This window comes from Schistocerca piceifrons, chromosome 6, assembly GCF_021461385.2.
Source record: "Schistocerca piceifrons isolate TAMUIC-IGC-003096 chromosome 6, iqSchPice1.1, whole genome shotgun sequence".
NCBI classification, from domain to species: Eukaryota; Metazoa; Arthropoda; class Insecta; order Orthoptera; family Acrididae; genus Schistocerca; species Schistocerca piceifrons.
The window spans coordinates 289,142,434-289,164,278 of NC_060143.1; the positions used below are offsets into that span (position 1 = coordinate 289,142,434).

General features: G+C 41.0%; 1 protein-coding gene across 2 annotated transcripts in view; it reads left to right on the forward strand.

Moving 5' to 3' along the window:
- The window catches only part of LOC124802929 (sister chromatid cohesion protein DCC1-like), a 114,922-nt gene that overhangs the window by 22,362 nt on the left and 70,715 nt on the right, over positions 1-21,845 (forward strand). For both annotated transcript variants that reach the window (XM_047264006.1, XM_047264008.1), the window contains one exon: positions 11,808-11,976. In XM_047264006.1, coding sequence (XP_047119962.1) covers positions 11,808-11,976 — 169 coding nt within the window. The remainder of the gene's footprint in view (positions 1-11,807; positions 11,977-21,845) is intronic.

Sequence of the window (21,845 nt, forward strand, 5' to 3'; positions counted from 1 at the left end):
TGGACGTACAGGAACTATGGGCAAAATTTAAACAGCTTATAAATCATGCTCTGGACAAGTATATGCCTAGTAAGTGGATTAAGGACAGGAAAGACCCATTGTGGTTTAGCAACAAAATTTGGAAAATGCTGAGGAAGTAAAGGCAGTCACACTCTCGGTTCTAAAGAGAATATGCAAATGACAACAGACAAAGTTAGTGAAGATTTGTGTGCCTGTGAAAAGATACATGTGGAAAGCACACAGCAACTACCACTTTTATACCTTAGGAAAAGATCAGGCCAAGAACATGGGAAAGTTCTGGTCCTCTGTAAAATTGCTAAGTGGATCTAAGACTTCCATCCAGTCACCTGTTGACCTGTCTGGTTTGGCAGTTGAAGATAGTAAAGCAAAAGCCAAAGTTTTAAATTCCATATTTAAGAAATCGTTCACCCAGGAGAATCATACAAACATACCATCATTTTATCATCTCGCAGAGTCCTGTGTAGATGATATAGCAATAAGCATCCCTGGTGTAGAGAAACAACTGAAAGAGTTGGAAACAAATACTTTGCCAGGTCTGGATGGAATCCCAGTTTGGCTCTACAAAGAGTACTGTACTGCATTGGCGCCCTAGTTAGCTTGCATTTGTCATGAATCTCTCACCCAGCATGAAGTCCCAAGCAACTGGAAAGAAGTCCAGATGTTGTTGTTGTTGTCTTCAGTCCTGAGACTGGTTTGATGCAGCTCTCCATGCTACTCTATCCTGTGCAAGCTTTTTCATCTCCCAGTACCTACTGCATCCTACATCCTTCTGAATCTGCTTAGTGTATTCATCTCTTGGTCTCCCTCTACGATTTTTACCCTCCACGCTGCCCTCCAATACTAAATTGGTGATCCCTTGATGCCTCAGAACATGTCCTACCAACCGATCCCTTCTTCTGGTCAAGTTGTGCCACAAACTTCTCTTCTCCCCAATCCTATTCAATACTTCCTCATTAGTTATGTGATCTACCCATCTAATCTTCAGCGTTCTTCTGTAGCACCACATTTCGAAAGCTTCTATTCTCTTCTTGTCCAAACTATTTATCGTCCATGTTTCACTTCCATACATGGCTACACTCCATACGAATACTTTCAGAAATGACTTCCTGACACTTAAATCAATACTCGATGTTAACAAATTTCTCTTCTTCAGAAACGCTTTCCTTGCCATTGCCAGCCTACATTTTATATCCTCTCTACTTCGACCATCATCAGTTATTTTGCTCCCCAAATAGCAAAACTCCTTAACTACTTTAAGTGCCTCATTTCCTAATCTAATTCCCTCAGCATCACCCGACTTAATTAGACTACATTCCATTATCCTTGTTTTGCTTTTGTTGACGTTCATCTTATATCCTCCTTTCAAGACACTGTCCATTCCATTCAACTGCTCTTCCAAGTCCTTTGCTGTCTCTGACAGAATTACAATGTCATCGGCGAACCTCAAAGTTTTTATTTCTTCTCCATGAATTTTAATACCTACTCCGAATTTTTCTTTTGTTTCCTTTACTGCTTGCTCAATATACAGATTGAACAACATCGGGGAGAGGCTACAACCCTGTCTTACTCCCTTCCCAACCACTGCTTCCCTTTCATGTCCCTCGACTCTTATAACTGCCATCTGGTTTCTGTACAAATTGTAAATAGCCTTTCGCTCCCTGTATTTTACCCCTGCCACCTTTAGAATTTGAAAGAGAGTATTCCAGTCAACAGTGTCAAAAGCTTTCTCTAAGTCTACAAATGCTAGAAATGTAGGTTTGCCTTTCCTTAATCTTTCTTCTAAGATAAGTCGTAAGGTCAGTATTGCCTCACGTGTTCCAGTGTTTCTACGGAATCCAAACTGATCTTCCCCGAGGTTGGCTTCTACTAGTTTTTCCATTCGTCTGTGAAGAATTCATGTTAGCATTTTGCAGCTGTGACTTATTAAGCTGATAGTTCGGTAATTTTCACATCTGTCAACACCTGCTTTCTTTGGGATTGGAATTATTATATTCTTCTTGAAGTCTGAGGGTATTTCGCCTGTTTCATACATCTTGCTCACCAGCTGGTAGAGTTTTGTCAGGACTGGCTCTCCCACGGCCGTCAGTAGTTCCAATGGAATATTGTCTACTCCGGGGGCTTTGTTTCGACTCAGGTCTTTCAGTGCTCTGTCAAACTCTTCACGCAGTATCGTATCTCCCATTTCATCTTCATCTACATCCTCTTCCATTTCCATAATATTGTCCTCAAGTACATCGCCCTTGTATAGACCCTCTATATACTCCTTCCACCTTTCTGCTTTCCCTTCTTTGCTTAGAACTGGGTTTCCATCCGAGCTCTTGATATTCATACAAGTCGTTCTCTTATCTCCAAAGGTCTCTTTAATTTTCCTGTAGGCAGTATCTATCTTACCCCTAGTGAGACAAGCCTCTACATCCTTACATTTGTCCTCTAGCCATCCCTGTTAGCCATTTTGCACTTCCTGTCGATCTCATTTTTGAGACGTTTGTATTCCTTTTTGCCTGTTTCACTTACTGCATTTTTATATTTTCTCCTTTCATCAATTAAATTCAATATTTCTTCTGTTACCCAAGGATTTCTACTAGCCCTCGTCTTTTTACCTACTTGATCCTCTGCTGCCTTCACTACGTCATCCCTCAAAGCTACCCATTCTTCTTCTACTGTATTTATTTCCCCCATTCCTGTCAATTGCTCCCTTATGCTCTCCCTGAATCTCTATACAACCTCTGGTTCTTTTAGTTTATCCAGGTCCCATCTCCTTAAATTCCCACCTTTTTGCAGTTTCTTCAGTTTTAATCTACAGGTCATAACCAATAGATTGTGGTCAGAGTCCACATCTGCCCCTGGAAATGTCTTACAGTTTAAAACCTGGTTCCTAAATCTCTGTCTTACCATTATATAATCTATCTGATACCTTTTAGTATCTCCAGGGTTCTTCCATGTATACAACCTTCTTTCATGATTCTTAAACCAAGTGTTAGTTATGATTATGTTGTGCTCTGTGCAAAATTCTACCAGGCGGCTTCCTCTTTCATTTCTGTCCCCCAATCCATATTCACCTACTATGTTTCCTTCTCTCCAGTCCAGATGACCCTTGTATATAAGAAGGGTAAAAGAATGGATCTGCAAAGTTACAGACAAATATCCTGAACATCAATTTGCTGCAAAATCCTAGAGCTATTTGAGTTTGAATGTAATAAATTTCCTAGAGATCGAAAAGCTTATGTCCACGAATCAGCTCAGTTTTAGAAAACATTGCTCATGTTGTAACATTATGTGTAACTAGCTGAGCTAAGTGGCTGCCTAGAATTGGTACAAGGTAAAGTGAATTTGTTTGTGAAGCTGTGTGGGGCCACCACGGCCGCTCTCCAGTTGAGCCAGGTGCATAAGCAAAGGACCGGATGTAGGTTAATGCCAGTACAGGGAATTTTGGCAATGGAAGGTCACTTAGAACAGACAATCCTCCAAGAAATGGGGGAGTGTCAGACAGTCTTAAAGATTGCTGACTTAAAGTTCTTTGAACTTTGACAGTAAAGCACAGTTACATATTAAAGCGAATCTGAATTCAGATGCGATCTCAGAAATTGAGGCTCATCCAGTGACACAGCAATATCTCAGTAAGTTTAAAAATGTAGAAGTTGATATTTCACAGTGAACAAGCTATACACAGTGAACCTTTGAAGTAACAACTTTTAATTGCTTTTTTTTTTATTTCAACAAACAATATCTCAGATGATAGCATTGCACTATAGCTATAATTGCTGAAATCTGCATATCTGTATTTGTTTTATTTATTGATTTATGATGTCTTTTACATCTTTTTCACTATGAAAACGTTTGTCAGAACATAGTATTCTCCACATTTACACAGCAAATGAACACAGCATGTATACTTCACGTTTTGTCATATTTGTGTATTTATTTAATGAACAGTTTACGGTTCTGCCAGTATCTTCATTTAAATAATGATTGCAAAAAGTGTGCTAATTTAAAAGAAGTCAATTGCATGTGTTAGCGGACACTACAACTGAAAAGAAAATGAAAAGACGCTTCTGTCAAGAAAGCATAAATAATTGTTTAAACAATAGTGAGAGAGAATTGTCATTTAATGTGAGCGCACTTGCGCAAAAGCACTGTGCACAAACCTTAATTTGTAATTATTGTGAAGTATCTGAGTGAGACTGAATATTTATAACATTTAATTATCTAAATATTGTTGTAATATATTAATTTCATCTGGAAAGTGGTCATACTGAATCAAATCATGTGTAATGTGTAAGAAAGATGTATTTGCGGTGGGGATGGCCTTCAACCAGTGAAAAAGCAGAGAGTAGCGGAACACTTACAAAATGGACTTAGTTTTCTTGTATCGTTGATAACTGTTTAGTCTGGGAAATTTGCTAATATCCTTGTAATGCTCTTAACATAACTTAACTGCATTTGATAAGGGTATTTTCTATCTGTTTTTTTTTTTTTTTTTTTTTTTTTTTAGTTGAGTATTGTAAAACCATTTCTCATTTATTTGTAATGTCTTTTCTTGACTAAACATTGTTCAACATAATTTTCTGTCATATACATCAATTATAGACATTAGAATAGATCCCTTGTTTTAACTTTTATTTTGTATTTCCGTGTATTTTATTAACATGCAATTATTGTCCATGCATAGGCTGTTTGACTGCAGGATCACAGCTGCAGGTTATTATTTGCAGCAAATTAGCTGCGGGGCATGTGAGCAGACATGCGTGGCTTGCCCCTATGACTATATCGAGCTATGCTTTTTAAACAGAGCCATGCATAGCCCTAGTACCTAAAGTACAAGTAACTGCAGGTAAAGACACAACTGGTATGCTAATACAGGATGACTGGTATGCCCCAGGCTGTGGCTAAGCCATGTCTCCGCTATATCCTTTCTTTCAGGAGTGCTAGTTCTGCAAGGTTCGCAGGAGAGCTTCTGTAAAGTTTGGAAGGTAGGAGACGAGGTACTGGCAGAAGTGAAGCTGTGAGTACCGGGCGTGAGTCGTGCTTCGGTAGCTCAGTTGGTAGAGCACTTGCCCGCGAAAGGCAAAGGTCCCGACTTCGAGTCTCGGTCGGGCACACAGTTTTAATCTGCCAGGAAGTTTCATATCCATCCCCCAGGCTGTGGCTAAGCCATGTCTCCGCTATATCCTTTCTTTCAGGAGTGCTAGTTCTGCAAGGTTCGCAGGAGAGCTTCTGTAAAGTTTGGAAGGTAGGAGACGAGGTACTGGCAGAAGTGAAGCTGTGAGTACCGGACGTGAGTCGTGCTTCGGTAGCTCAGTTGGTAGAGCACTTGCCCGCGAAAGGCAAAGGTCCCGAGTTCGAGTCTCGGTCGGGCACACAGTTTTAATCTGCCAGGAAGTTTCATATCAGCGCACACTCCGCTGCAGAGTGAAAATCTCATTCTGGAAACATCCCCCAGGCTGTGGCTAAGCCATGTCTCCGCTATATCCTTTCTTTCAGGAGTGCTAGTTCTGCAAGGTTCGCAGGAGAGCTTCTGTAAAGTTTGGAAGGTAGGAGACGAGGTACTGGCAGAAGTGAAGCTGTGAGTACCGGGCGTGAGTCGTGCTTCGGTAGCTCAGTTGGTAGAGCACTTGCCCGCGAAAGGCAAAGGTCCCGAGTTCGAGTCTCGGTCGGGCACACAGTTTTAATCTGCCAGGAAGTTCCATATTTCTAGATTTCCGAAAAGCATTTGACATAGTACCCTGCTACAGACCTTTAAGGAAGGTACGAGCATTTTAAATAGGTTCCCAGATATGTCAGTGCTCGAAGACTTCTTAAATAACAGAACCCAGTATGTTGTCCTTGACAGTGAGTGTTCATGAGAGACAAGGGTATCGTCTGGAGTGCCCCAGGGAAATGTGATATGACCACTATCATTTTCTATATAGTAAATTATCTGGCAGATCTGGTGGGCAGCAATCTTCAGGTCTTTCCTGATGATGCTGTGGTGTATGGGAAGAGATCAAAGATGAATGACTGTAGGATGATACAAGATGACTTAGACAAAATTTCTAGTTGGTGTCATGAATGTCACTTAGCTCTAAATGTAGGAAAAATTTAGGTTATTGCCGATGAGTAGGAAAAAAGAAACTGTAATATCTGGATGCAGTGTTAGTAGTGTTCTGCTTGACATAGTTACATTGTTTAAATATCTAGGTGTAACATTGCAAAGCTTTATGAAATGAAATGAGCATGTGAGGATTATGGTAGGGAACGTGAATGATTGACTTTATTGAGAAAATATTAGGAAATTGTGGTTCATCTGTAAAGGAGACTGCATATAGCATGCTAGTACAACCTGTTCTTGAGTACTGATAGTGTTCGGGAGCTGCACCAGGTCGGATTAGAGAAAGGTATTGAAGAGGCGGGCTGCTAGATTTGTTACTGGTGGGTTCAAATGACATGCAAGTGCTATAGAGATGCTTTGGCAACTCAAATGGGAATCCCTAGACGAAAGGTGACATTCTTTTTGTGGAACATGATTGAGAAATTTTAGAGAATTGGCATTTGAAGTTGACTGCAGAACAATCCTATTGCTGCATACGTACATTTTTTGTAAGGACCACACATATCAGATACAAGAAAGGGCACATTTGGGGGCATACAGATAATCGGATTTCCCTCGCTTTATCAGCAAGTGGAACAGGAAAGGGAATTACTTGTTGTGATACAGTGTACCCTCCACCACGCACCTTACGATGGCTTGTGGAGTATGTATGTAGATGTAAATGGCACTTTGTTGCAAATGCTTCACCAGTTGACCACTAGAATTTTATGAAATATGGTGAGAATTGGCTGACAAGGATTTGAGCTGAGTTCTACCTACTTCTGGTAGCATCTTGAGACAAATACTTCATTGTGAAGTTAACTCTGGCTTTGTGAACAAAAACAATATTTGTGAATTAATTCCAGCACTGGTAAAAGAAAGAAGCTACTGGCCATCTCCTTGTAATTCTTGAAACTGACTAACAGGCACACATTTTGTCTACAGCATCAACTCCACCTTTTGTCACGTAGTCAGCTATGATTTCAGGTTTGTTTGTTTCTTCATCATTTGCCACCATGTTATGCATAGTAAATAAATGTTTGATAACATGGTTTAAGCGAGGAACCTTTGAAACTAGGTATTAGCATTTGAAACTAAGATCTTATGCTCCTGAAATCCAAACATTACACTTCCAGTTTCTCTTGTTTTGCTTGGGAGAAATCCTGGAGGAATTTCACGCCTGTTCTTCCTGATTTTACCAATGCAGGTGATAACATCATCTTCGGGTGTTTAACCGTATCTGGCTCCAGGGTGACTTCCCTTCTCAGTGGAGGGATAGCATTGTGGTTCCTGTCCTTAAGCCTGGTAAGAACCCCCTATCTGTTGACAGCTATCGGCCAATTAGTTTGACCAATGTTGTTTGTAAGTTACTTGAACGGATGGTAGCCCGTCGGCTCAATTGGGTCCTCGAATCTCGGGATCTATTGTCGCCTTACCAGTGTGGCTTTCGAGAGGGACGGTCTTCAATCGATAATTTACTTCGCCTGGAATCCGCAGTTCGGCAGGCTTTTTCCCGGCGCCGCCATTTGGTTGCAGTGTTTTTTGACCTTCGCAAGGCCTATGACACGGCCTGGCGCCATCACATCTTACTTACCCTTCATCAGTGGGGTCTTCGGGGCCCACTCCCGATTTTTATCCGCCAGTTCCTAGTCCATCGGTCATTCAGAGTTCGAGTTGGTACTGCTTTTAGTTCTCCACGGACCCAGGACACGGGCATCCCACAGGGTTCTGTCTTGAGTGTCCTTCTTTTCCTCATTGCTATCGATGGACTTGTGGCCTCTGTCGGTCCCTTGGTCGCCCCTGCCCTGTATGTGGATGATTTCTGCATTTGGGTTAGTTCCTCCTCGATGGCATCTGCAGAGCGGCAGCTCCAGGTAGCTATACAGCGTGCCTCTGCATGGACCCTCTCACACGGGTTTCAATTCTCTCCTTTAAAATCGCGAGTGGTCCACTTCTGTCGCCGTACTACGATCCACCCTGATCCAGAGCTCTATCTCGCTGCACAACGATTGCCTGTGGTCTCACAGTTTCGTTTCCTTGGTCTTCTTTTCGACAACAAGCTCACTTGGCTGCCCCATATCAGACTCCTGAAGGTAGGATGTTTCCGTAAACTCAATGTCCTTCGCTTCCTTGCCCACTCCTCTTGGGGTGTGGACCGTTCGCTCCTCCTCCGTCTTTATCGTGCTCTAGTTCTGTCTCGCTTGGACTATGGTTGTCAAGTTTATGGTTCAGCTGCTCCTTCCACACTGCACGTGCTGGATCCAGTCCACCATCGCGGTATCCCTACTAGCCCTGTTGATAGTCTCCTGGTTGAAGCTGGGATCCCCCCCCCCCCCCTTTTTTTCAGCGGTCCCAGCTTCTGGTGTCTTATGCACTCACTATCCGTTCCTCTCCCACTCATCCTTCCTATTCTATCCTGTTCCCAGACCATGGACGTCGCCCACCCGACTCCCGCCCTCAGGCGGGTTTACCGGTTGGGCTGCGCCTTGCCGTGATTTTCAGCTTCCTTCTTTGTCCTGTCTTCCTCACTCCCTCCCCTCCACCCCTCCTTGGTTAGTTCCTCGGCCTCGACTTCGGATGGATCTCCGCCGCGGTCCGAAAGATTCCATCCCCTCGGTGGTGTTCCGTTCCTTTTTCTGCCAAATTTTGTGGGAGTTTCGGGATGCTGTTGTTTTTTACACTGATGGCTCTAAATCTGCTGATCGTGTTGGGTATGCCTTCACGTCCTCTGTTGGAACGGAAAGTCATCTGCTGCCACCTACATGTGGGGTGTTTACTGCGGAATTGATGGCAATTTCCCAGGCCCTTACCTTTATTAAACAGTCCCAACACAACCGCGTTTTGTTATGCACGGACTCGATGAGTGGCCTTCTTGCTATTGACCGGTGTTTTTCGCGCCATCCCTTGCTCTCTGCCATCCATGACCATCTTGCTGATATTCACCGTGCTGCTTGTTCTATTGACTTCCTTTGGGCCCCTGGCCATGTGGGTATCCCGGGTAATGAGCTCGCTGATCGTTTGGCTGGGGGAGCAGTTACTTACCCCGTTTTCTGTAGCCCCTCCTGCAGCGGATTTACGGCTTCACATCAAATCCCACTTCGCACAGTCATGGGCCAATTCTTGGGAGGCTACTCCCCTGTCTAATAAACTTCGTGCAATTAAGGTGACACGAGGCCCGTGGCGTTCTTCCTTTCGCATCTCCCGAAAGGACTCGACCACACTGTGTTGTCTCCGCATTGGCCATACTCGGTTGACCCATGGTTTTCTTTTGCGTGATGAGCCACCCCCACTATGTGGTTGTGGAGCCTTCCAGTCAGTAGCCCACATTTTGGTTGAATGCCCCCTTCTTTTGGCTCTGCGTGCTAAGTACAGGCTCCTCCACACTTTACCTTTGATGTTGGCTGACGATTCCCGGATGGGCTCTCTGGTTCTCGGTTTCCTCCGGGAAAGTGGTTTTTATTCTCAGTGTTAAGGTTTTTAATCTCTCTCTGGTGTTGGGGCGGGGCGGTGAGTGTTTGGGTGTCCCACTGTAAGCAGTGTTTGGAGATTCCTGATTCACCTCCCTGACCGAATTCCTCTTTTTCTTCCCCTTTTACTCTGTTTTTACCTTTTTTTTTTTTTTTAAGGCTTGGTTAGTCTTTCTATTCCCATACGTACTTTCTACATTATAGCAGTTGTACCTTTTAAGTCACAGTTGGTCTTGCCTATGCTGCTTCAGCATAGTGTTGGGTTCGTTCTCTTGCCGACTTCCCTCATTTTGTTTTTTGCCAATGATAACATGACTGCCTTTTTACGTTTTTTCCCTTTTCCGTTTTATTGTTCTGACTTTACCGAGTTGTCCCATTAGCGGAATGGCGCATATTTGAAACAAGGGACTGATGACCTTGCTGTTTGGTCCCTTAAACCTCAACCAACCAACCAATGCAGGTGATTTTTGTCTGCGGCAGATATTCAGAAAGGAAGTAACTTGTGTTCCAATCATCAATTGCAACACTCCAGTCATAGTTTTATATAGGCTACAAAAGTCTTTTCACAATGTCCTCAGGAGCATTAGACACCTGATATTGCTCTTCTGGTTGCATGCTGCAGTAAACCCCCCAGATTACTGCAATAAGATGTTTTTGCATCACATAGTGCAAACATTTTTATCTCATATTTAGCTGGTTTGCTGGGTATGTACTGAATCCATCCCCAGCAGCCTCTGAAAGGGTGACACATTTTGTCTGTTGTGGTGAATTCACTCAGACTGTAAGAACTTTAACAGTTAGTAACAAAAGTGTCCAATACTGTATTAATTGAAGGCAACTTATCAGCTTTCTCCTGATGATCCTCATTTCCACACCATTAAAATGCATGTAGTGTAGAGGAAATGAAAACCTTTTGTAACCCACTGCAGCCCTAAACAGTTGCATTCCTGTTACATCAGCTGCCCAGTGTTCAGTACATTAGCATGATGACCTTTTCTTGTTCCAATCATAAAAAGAATCCCAAACACAGCCATCATTTTGTGTCTTGATGTCACTTTAGTATCTCTTTCGTGCAAAATTGATGCGTATCTTGCTGTGCATTTATATACAATTTTCAGAAAAGCACTAACTTCATCAGTTATATCCATCACATTTCTCTTTGGACCTGGTAGAATTTGCACATTGTTTTTTCTCTAGAGTTTTGATGTTTTAGCACACTCACTTTTACACCAATGCATAACTTTGTCTTTTCGAATAAAGAACTCCCGCACATCTGCTCTCTCTTTAGATCCTCACCATGCTCACCTTCAAGTTGAAATTCACTGTCATGGTCATCATATTCAGTGTTAGCATCACTCAAATCCACTTCACTTTCCTCCAGGTCTGAAAAGTCTGGATAGGATTCATTAGCAGTTTCTCGGAATAGTTTGCGAATTTCCTCGTCTGATACATCCTTCAAACTGAAATAAAACACAAAACAAGATGAAATGAATAAGTAAACTCAGATGCCAGTATAACCAAATTAACATTTAATGTGCAATAAAACAAAATAAACAACTATGATAAGTATAGTTAACTTTTTATTATATTTACCTCTCCATGTTGACTGCTGGTACAAAGCTTGCAACTGTCATTGTACTTTTTGCAATTTTTGACACCTTATTGCTTACAATTTAGAAAACAAACTGAGAAAGCTAACAAAAGAAACTGAAGTCACTTTAAATTGTCAAAAAAGTGTCAACATGGTGGAATACATGGAAGCAGTGGTGCAATAGCTCAAGGTTAAGGCATTGATTGGGCATAAAAACCACTGCTGCTGTACTTTTTGCAACAGTGCACCTGCTCAAGGGTTAAGTGCCTGGCAAATGCTTCAGATCATTTTCACTCACAGTACTGTATTTAATACTTTTTGCTGTAGCATTAGTGATTGTAAGATTTATACAGTTGGAATGTCAGGATGCTGTATATGTCATTTGGGGAAGAAAGTGAAATATGCCATTTTTAAGTATTAATGTATTCTCTAGATTTTTGTCTTAACCATCATATCTAAAGTTGACAGCTGTATGACAAACCTGAACGATGATCATTGATGATCATCGTTCTTTTATTTGTGATTCTTGAGTTACATCTTTGAAATGTATGATTCTGTACTTTCTATAAAATGTAACTTGCTTGTTATTCTCTTATTTTCTTCACACCTGTCCAACATATTTATTACCTAGTAATCTTCAGTTTGTGGTTTTGCTTTTCAGTTTAGTTCTTCGCGGAGGGAAAGAAGAAAGCGCTGTTTTGTGCACACAAAACAAAACATTTGAAATAAAGGAAGCAGAGACTTCAAACTCTATGTTGCTGCTTCCAGGGATCTCTTGGTCACATGATGCTGACATTGATACAGAAGATCGCATCTTGGATGAGCGTCAAGTGAGTGAAACATCAGCTCTTACCATGGTGTTCTGTTATACACTCAGTCTTAATTTAGATAATGTGTAAGGAGGAAGATGCAAGAAAATCTCATACAGTGGTAATATCATATGCTGTGACTCTACTGTGGAACCTGAAGACTGAAGGTACAGTAAATCATTCACAGGTGAAACTTGCAAAACAATTTGAGATTCTGGTAGCAATTAATAACATGTTGGCTTTCTTGCTGAGAACTGTTTAAAATATTGTAAAGTGACTATCAAGTACTTCCCACTGCAGTCAGTGGGCAGAGTTGACATTCCTGATTTGTGTCTGTCATAAAAACCAAGTAACAGGCTTTTCATTATATTTGTCCATGAACCATGGACCTTGCCGTTGGTGGGGAGGCTTGTGTGCCTAAACGATACAAATACTTTCGAAAAAGACTTCCTGACACTTAAGTCTATACTCAATGTTAACAAATTTCTCTTCTTCAGAAACGCTTCCTTGCCATTCCCAGTCTACATTTTATATCTTCTCTACTTCGACCATCATCAATTATTTTGCTCCCTAAATAGTAAAACTCATATACTACTTTAAGTGTCTCATTACCTAATCTAATTACCTCAGCATCACCGGAGTTAATTTGACTACATTCCATTATCCTCGTTTTACTTTTGTTGACGTTCGTCTTATATCCTCCTTTCAAGACACTGTCCGTTCTGTTCAACTGCTCTTCCAGGTCCTTTGCTGTCTCTGGCAGAATTACAATGTCATTGCGAACCTCAATGTTTTTATTTCTTCTCCATGGATTTTTAATAACTACTCTGAATTTTTCTTTTGTTTCCTTTATTGTTTGCTCAATGTACAGATTGAATAAAATCGGGGATAGGCTACAACCCTGTCTCACTCTCTTCCCAACCACTGCTTCCCTTTTATGCCCCTCGACTCTTATAGCTGCCATCTGGTTTCTGTACAAATTGTAAATAGCCTTTCGCTCCCTGTACTTTACTCCTGCCACCTTCAGAATTCGAAAGAGAGTATTCTAGTCAACATTGTCTCTAAACAAATGCTAGAAACATAGGTTTGTGTTTCCTTAATCTATCTTCTAAGATAGGTCGTAGGGTCAGTATTGCCTCACATGTTCCAACATTTCTACGGAATCCAAACTGATCCTCTACATCTACTTCTACATCCATACTCCGCAAGCCACCTGACGATGCGTGGCGGAGGGTACTTTGAGTACCTCTATCGGTTCTCCCTTTTATTCCAGTCTTGTATTGTTCGTGGAAAGAAAGATTGTCAGTATGCCTCTGTGTGGGCTCTAATGTCTCGGATTTTATCCTCATGGTCTCTTCGTGAGATATACGTAGGAGGGAGCAATATACTGCTTGACTCCTCGAAACTTCAACAAAAGCCCGTACCGGGCTACTGAGTGTCTCTCTTGCAGAGTCTTCCAATGGAGTTTATCTATCATCTCCGTAACGCTTTCGGGATTACTGACTGATCCTGTAACGAAGCGCACAGCTCTCCATTGGATCTTTTCTATCTCTTCCATCAACACTACCTGGTATGGATCCACACTGGTGAACAGTATTCAAGCAGTGGGCGAACAAGTGTACTGTAACCTACTTCCTCTGTTTTCGGATTGCATTTCCTTAGGATTCTTCCAATGAATCTCAGTCTGGCATCTGCTTTGCTGACGATTAATTTTTTATGGATCTTTTCTATCTCTTCCATCAACACTACCTGGTACGGATCCACACTGGTGAACAGTATTCAAGCAGTGGGCGAACAAGTGTACTGTAACCTACTTCCTCTGTTTTCGGATTGCATTTCCTTAGGATTCTTCCAATGAATCTCAGTCTGGCATCTGCTTTGCTGACGATTAATTTTTTATGGTCATTCCATTTTAAATCACTCCTAATGCCTACTCCCAGATAATTTATGAAATTAACTACTTCCAGTTGCTGACCCACTATATTGTAGCTAAATGATAAAGTATTTTTTTTTCTGTGTATTTGCTGCACATTACACTTGTCTACATTGAGATTCAATTGCCATTCCCTGCACCATGCATCAACTCGTTGCAGATCCTCCTGCATTTCAGTACAATTTTCCATGATACAACGTGTCTATATACTACAGCATCGTTCACAAAAAGCCTCAGTGTATTTCCGATGTCATCCACAAGGTCATTTAAGTATATTGGCTACGACACTCCCCCGCGGCACACCTGAAATCACTCTTACTTCGGAAGACTTCCCCGAGGTCGGCTTCTACCAGTTTTTCCATTCATCTGTAAAGAATTCGCATTAGTGTTTTGCAGCAGTGACTTATTAAACTGATAGTTCGGTAATTTTCACATCTGCCAACACCTGCTTTCTTCGGGATTGGAATTAGTATATTCTTCTTGAAGTCTGAGGGTATTTCGTCTGTCTCGTACGTCTTGCTCACCAGATGGTAGAGTTTTGTGAGTGCTGGCTCTCCCAAGGCTGTCAGTAGTTCTAATGGAATGTTGTCTACTCCCATGGCCTTGTTTTGACTCAGCTCTTTCAGTGCTCTGTCAAACTCTTCACGCAACATCATATCTCCCATTTCCTCTTCCATTTCCATAATATTGTCCTAAGGACATTGCCCTTGCATAGACCCTCTATATACTCCTTCCACTTTTTTCTACTTTCCCTTCTTTGCTTAGAACTCTTTTCTCGAAAGGTCTCTTTAATTTTCCTGTAGGCAGTATCTATCTTACCCCTAGTGAGATATGCCTCTACATTGTTTCCTTTGTCGTCTAGCCATCCCTGCTTAGCCATTTTGCACTGCCTGTCAATCTCATTTTTTAGGTGTTTGTATTCCTTTTTGCCTGCTTCATTTACTGCATTTTTATATATTCTCCTTTCATCAATTAAATTCAATATATCTTCTGTTACCCAAGGATTTCTACTAGCCATCATCTTTTTACCTACTTGATCCTCTGCTGCCTTAACTATTTCATCCCTCAAAGCTACCCATTCTTCTTCTACTGTGTTTCTTTCCCCCATTCCTGTCAATCGTTCCCTAATGCTCTCCCTGATACTCTCTACAACCTCTGGTTCTGTCAGTTTGTCCAAGTCCCATATCTTTAAATTCCCACCTTTTTGCAGTTTCTTCAGTTTTAATCTACAGTTCATAACCAATAGATTGTGGTCAGAGTCCACATCTGCCCCTGGAAATGCCGTACAATTTAAAACCCGGTTCCTAAATCTCTGTCTTACCATTATATAATCTATTTGAAACCTTCCAGTATCTCCAGGGTTCTTCCATGTATGCAACCTTCTTTCATGCTTGAACCAAGTGTTAGCTATTATTAAGTTATGCTCTGTGCAAAATTCTACCAGGCGGCTTCCTCTTTCATTTCTTACCCCCAGCCCATATTCACCTACTACGTTTCCTTCTCTTCCTTTTCCTACTGTCAAATTCCAATCACCCATGGCTATTAAATTTTCGTCTCCCTTCACTATCTGAATAATTTCTTTTATCTCATCTTACATTTCATCAATCTCTTCGTCATCTACGGAGCTAGTTGGCATATAAATTTGTACTACTGTGGTAGGCGTGGACTTCGTGTCTATCTTGGCCACAATAATGCAGCCACTATGCTGTTTGTCATAGCTTACCCGCATTCCTATTTTTTTATTCATTATTAAACCTACTACTGCATTACCCCTATTTGATTTTTTGTTTATAACCCTATATTCACCTGATCAGAAATCTTGTTCCTACTGCCTCCGAACTTCACTAATTCCCACCATATCTAACTTTAACCTATCTATTTCCCTTTTTAAATTTTCTAACCTACCTGTCTGATTAAGAGATCTGACATTTCATACTCCGATCTGTAGAATGCCAGTTTTATTTCCCCTGATAATGACGTCCTCTTGAGTAGTCCCCACCCGGAAATCCGAATGGGGGACTATTTTACCTCTGGAATATTTTACTCAAGAGGAGGTCATCATCATTTAACCATGCAGTAAAGCTGCATGCCCTAGGGAAAAATTACGGCTGTGGTTTCCCCTTGCTTTCAGCCGTTTGCAGTACCAGCACAGCAAGGCCATTTTGGTTAGTGTTACATGGTCAGATCAGTCAATCATCCAGATTGTTGTCCCTGCAACTACTGAAAAGGCTGCTGCGCCTCTTCAGGAACCACTTGTTAGTTTCGCCTCGTCAACAGATACCCCTCCGTTTTTGTTGCACTTACGGTATGGCTGTCTGTGTCACTGAGGCACGCAAGCCTCCCCACCAACAGCAACGTCCATGGTTCGTGGGGGCATTTCTGTTTATGTGATAACTTAGCACATATTATTTTCCATAGATCTGAACTGCGCGTCTGATCACCAAGAAGGCGGGAAAAGTACTTTTTCGTACTGTGCTAGTTATTTCAGAACTAGTCAAAATTGATCAATGCTTACTGGAGGTAACCAAATGAGAATGCTATGAAAATTGTAACACTGACTTAGCATGCTCTTAATCTAATGCAGCCACTGGTGTTGCAAAAAGACAGATAAAGAACTGGTATGAACTGAACAGAAACATTTCTGTCCCACGTGATGTCACGTTGCTCAGACATAGAAAAGAAATAGTGGCAAGTTTTTGTGTTCCAGCCATTTCCATTCTGAAATAAAACATCCTGATTACTTTTGTCCTTATTAGGCATGAAACTACAGTACATCCGATATAGGCAGTGACAGTAATTCTTGGAAGATTTACATTAATTCTTGAAAGATTGAGTTTTAATTCATAGTTGGAGTAGAGAATTGGTGTAGGACAGTGAGAATCTTCTGTATAAGGATGCCACTGCAAAAGATGACTGGGAACAATGAAGTGTTTGTAAAGTTACTAGCTGTTGTCTTCACCATACCTCAATTTGTTGAGGATTGACTGTTAGTGCTCCTAGTGCTGGAGAATTTCAAAATACTTTTCATATGCAATGGCATCCAGAAGCTATTCATGTTGAAGAACCAAGGGTAGAGTTCTTGAACAGAATGTTGGAATGGTTAAGGTGAATGTTAATTGCTAGACATTAGAAAAGTTCTGAAACTGAAGAAACACAGCTATACTAATAATATATCTGTAAAACTGTCATGACTGTCTGTCTGAACACACTAATCTCCAAAAATGACAAATTTTTATGGGGTTTCCTCAAGTAACACGAGCATAGCTTGGGACAACATACAGGCTTTATTTCATCTGAATCAGATAACGAAAAAATACATAATTTAAAGTATTATAAATATAAAATTGTGTGTTTCTGTTATCTGTTCGTGACTAAAACACTGAATTGATTTTGATGAAGTTTATTATGTAGGTGGCGCGAATGCTGAGGGAGGATATAGGTAGCAAAATGTGTAGTACAAGATATTTTTTGATTTGAGGAATATTACATGAATTAGGGAAAAACATTTTCTCCGAGAAAGCTACTTGTTCTTTGACTTTTGAACTTTATCATATTTGTGAAAATGCTTTTATTAATTGATATGTCCTACATAATATTGTCACATAGAGGAAGGTGTAAATAGATGAATGACAAACACTAACTTCACGTAATGAAGGTTTATTCAGCACTTGCCCGTACAAGAGCATGGAGCGAACTGTCTCTGGCCAGAACACATACGGTATATATACACAGGGTGTCTACGACCCGGGACAACCGGGAGAAAACCTGGAAAAACCCGGGAATTTTTTTGAATTTCGGGAACTTTTCATTGTTTTTTGTTCTCAGTTAAATTTTTGTAATTTTGACTGGTAAGACTGAATAGTCTAACAAAGGATATTATTGTATCATGCTACTGCAGAATAATACTGCAGCAATAAAACATAACGAGAGAAAAACTAAAATAAAACTTAAATTGCAATGGAAATGCGCCATATACAGCAACAAAACGCAGTGCTCATACAAGTGTCTGCCAACAGCAAAATGTGTCAAAGGCTTCAGGAAGACTATGCAATGCTTCGTAACAACAAATTGCCTCCGATGAGCGTGACGTCACAACTGTTAACATTAGATTTGTTTTAGCAGTTACGAGTGGGATCATGCGCATGCGCAATTGAGTAGTATCTTCTTCCGCTTCTGGCTACAGAAACATGGCTCTTGGATGTGTAAGTAGTCACAGCCAAAAAAAAAGGGGGGGGGGCAGCTAGGTGCTACCGGGAAAAATTTTACTGGCGCGCTCAAGCTGCCAGATTGTGCAGCAGCCCTGGATCAGGAGGGAGGGGGAGGGGGCGGCGGCAAATTCATATAAACCTTGTTTCACAAAGTGTCTAGTATCCAGCGCACATTGGTCTATTGATTATTCGTATGACTTTGAAATGTGTCCCTGTCGGTTTTTGAACATTTTTGAACACATTCTAAGTTGATTTCTGATTGAATCGTAAGTTGATTTGTGAATGCGTGCATAGTGTACATGATGTCTCTGTCAGTGGAATCCTAGTCTTATCTAGAAATAAACTTTCCTGCAGACAAAAGGGGCTATACGAGCTGAGCAGAGTACAGCCGAACGAAAGAAAGCCTACCACTGTCTGATTATGCGGTTGATTGTGTTTGCGAATGATTAGCGTTGTTACGATTACCAGTGAATCCATAGATTCAGGCTACCAGAGTGCGAATAAACGACTAACAGGAATAACAGTTGAGAAAGATTACGTATTATCTTCTTGGTGTATCCAAGAAAATGAAATTTTGACAGAAAATTTTTGGCCAGATCGCTATACTTTCAAGGGTCAGTTGTACAGTCTCTGGCTAGCAGCAGCTTTAAGGTCTGTTCTGGAAGCAGCGTGGACAACGTGTTGTACGAACACGTAACAATGCCTAACCGGAGAATAATTGCGGGTAACTAAACTGGTGATTCTGGCAGAGTTAGTGAAGTTAACCGGCGAATAAGCTTTGACATTGGCAGGAATAGATACAGAATTAGTGATGACAAGATTGTTTGTTAGAACAAGGAAGGAGAAGAAACGGGGACATCACACAAATTATGGAAGAATATGACGATTCCAAATTTATATAATAATTTCGCACTACTACTTTTCGATCTCATGCTTGAGAAACTGGAGCGTATGAATGAAGTGTAAAACTATTTCCCAACCTAAAGCTTTTTGCTCGTAGTAGGCCTAATAGGCATTTGATATTGGTACTTTGTGAATTATATTCTGCGTGTTATAAAAATCACGATTTCTGCCAAAACAGTCTTGTTTATTTGGCATGTGTTAAAATTGCTGCAATATTATAAAGGCTTATTTTGTTTTATCTCGCAGGCAGTTACAAAATATAGGTAATCAGGTCAAGAAACCATACCAGTCTTCGGCCTATTTGTAATTGCAGCTTTTTCAGTATTAGACTACGACATTTTGATTTTTCGTGTAGCAAAACGTTTGACGAACTTTGATGAGGTAACAGATCCTTTCGCAGAAAGGAAAGCACGCCATGTAAATCTGTAGCAAGATTAGAGAGAAAAAATTCTAGGAGCTAAGGATTGAAGAAATTTGTACTGTCTTGCTTGTCTCTTCTCTTTACTGGTTTTATGTATCCTATACTTAATTTTATGTCACACAAAGCAGCAGGTTGTTATCTAATAGGGAATAAAGAGTTCAAATTTTCTGAAGAGTTTAAAAAAAAAAGAGGGGCAGGGTGTCAAACTGGCCTACTGGAAGCAGGAGAAGGCACCATAGGACATTTTAATTTCCACTGTCCTGAATATAGTTTTTTATGGCATCCAGTACAAAATATACGCGTTTAAATTCCACAGACCGAAATACAGTGACGTGCGATAGAAGAATGCTGTGTGAAGAGGTGCGACGCTGCACTTTGGCACACTTAAGTTGAGATAACATGTCTTACAATTCCTCAGACACGTATGTTTTATGTATCAGAGTCTTCAGAATGATGTGTGCTACAAAATGAACATATTTTTGAAAATTCAAATTTTTTTTTTTAAATTTTTGACGTCCTATCTCAAACGCTCGAGGGACGCCACTATCTACTATTGCCCCGGTTTGGAAATATCGTAGATATGGGTCTGATGCGCAGAGCAGTCCGAGTTATAATAGGGAAGTGGGTAGTCCTCATGTGACCCGTGTTTACATTTAGTGATTTTGCTGATTCCTCTTTGTCTGCTGCACTCAAGTCAAATGAAAACAAAATTGATTTCTTTGGCCGGGAGCTATCATGTGAATTAAAATACATTCACATAATTACGGAAGGCTAAAATACGTTATTAATTTCAGATTTTATTTTATTTCCACCTTTCTGACAGTCGAGCATTAATTGTTATGGCATTATACCATAATGCCATAACAAAGAACCAGACATGAAATAACAAAGTACTGGTACCCAAGGAAATTTACATCCCGAAACCACATTGAAAAGCTTAATATCAGGTCGATGCCTACTTCACTGGGAATCCGGGACTCATTTAAAAATCAGCTCTTTGATGACGAGCCACTTAGAAGAATTTATAGCCCAGAAAATCACACTTTTATGTCGTTATTAAAAAAAATTTACTGGCACATTTGTGGGATATATCTTAAAATGTAATACATGCATAAAAGACCAACATTATATGTGAAAGCTTAGGTTCTCTTGCAGTATATTGGCCTTAGAGACCAATTTTATATGTGAAAGCTTTGTTTTTCTTGTAGCAACATTATATATATTAATGTAAACCTTTAACTTTTCCTGTTCGTGTGTTCGTGTGTTCGCTCTACTTAAGTGATGTTGCTATTGGCACGTGTCCGAAGCTCTGAATATCCGCTGTCATCGGCTGGCGAGATCACGTGACATGAGCTATGACTGGCTTAAAAATACACATCGCAACCTCGATTTCAATGCTTCGGAAAGTAACATGCAGTGTTTGGGTGGAATTCGAATTAATACTTTCGTAATACGAAAATATGCAGCGTACATGTTACTGCACATCAAACAACTTTCCAAAAGGTTTTTCGTTCTCTAAAGTGCCGGGAAATTCTACGCCCATGTATAAAACCATAACCATTCAAAGGATTGATAAGTTATACAGTTCCGAGAGAAAATATACTGCCAATTAACACGAAAAAGCTGTTTCCACCCTGGAGAAAGTGTATTTTTAACCGGGAAATCCGGGAATTTTTTTTCCTTGTCCGTGTATACACCCTGATACAGCTACAGAACATTCCAGTACAGTGATTCTTGCCATTTGTGGATACTTCTAGCATGTACTCGAACCAAATATAGAAACTACACTACGGTGACTGCGGTACTCGGCTTCTTCTGCGACATTGCTCCCTCCTTAAGAGAACAGTGCCTCGGTGTTATGTCCTTCTAGTCCGGTAACGAGTCATCGGTCCTGCATACTCCGACTCCCGATGACTGATGTTCGCCCTGGCGGTGATCTTCTTAGAACTTCCCTTGCCGCTATGTTCTTCGTTACCTTTCCGCTTGTTACCTGCCGCTGGAGCTTCGAATTTACCCTGGGTTGCAGGATCCTTATAGGGCTTCATTTGAAGGACATGGACTGTGTCTCTGATCTTTCCTTGTCTTGCGTCGGGGTCCAAATCTTCAACTTCATAAGTAACGTCAGACAACTGTCTTACAACCTTATAAGGTTCATAGTAGTGCCTGAGGAGCTTCTCAGAGAGACCAACCTTCCGAACAGGAGTGACGGTCCAGACGAAGTCACCAGGCTGGTAGACAACAGGGCAGTGGCTCGCATTATACCTTCGGCAATCATTTTCTTGAGCCTGCAGCATGTGGAGTCGAACTAACTGCCGAGCATCCTCAGCTCTGGTTAACACCTGGCCGATGTACTCATCGTCCACGTCATCAAGATGTAATGGAAACACAGTGTCCATTGTAGTTGTCACCTCACACCCATGCACAA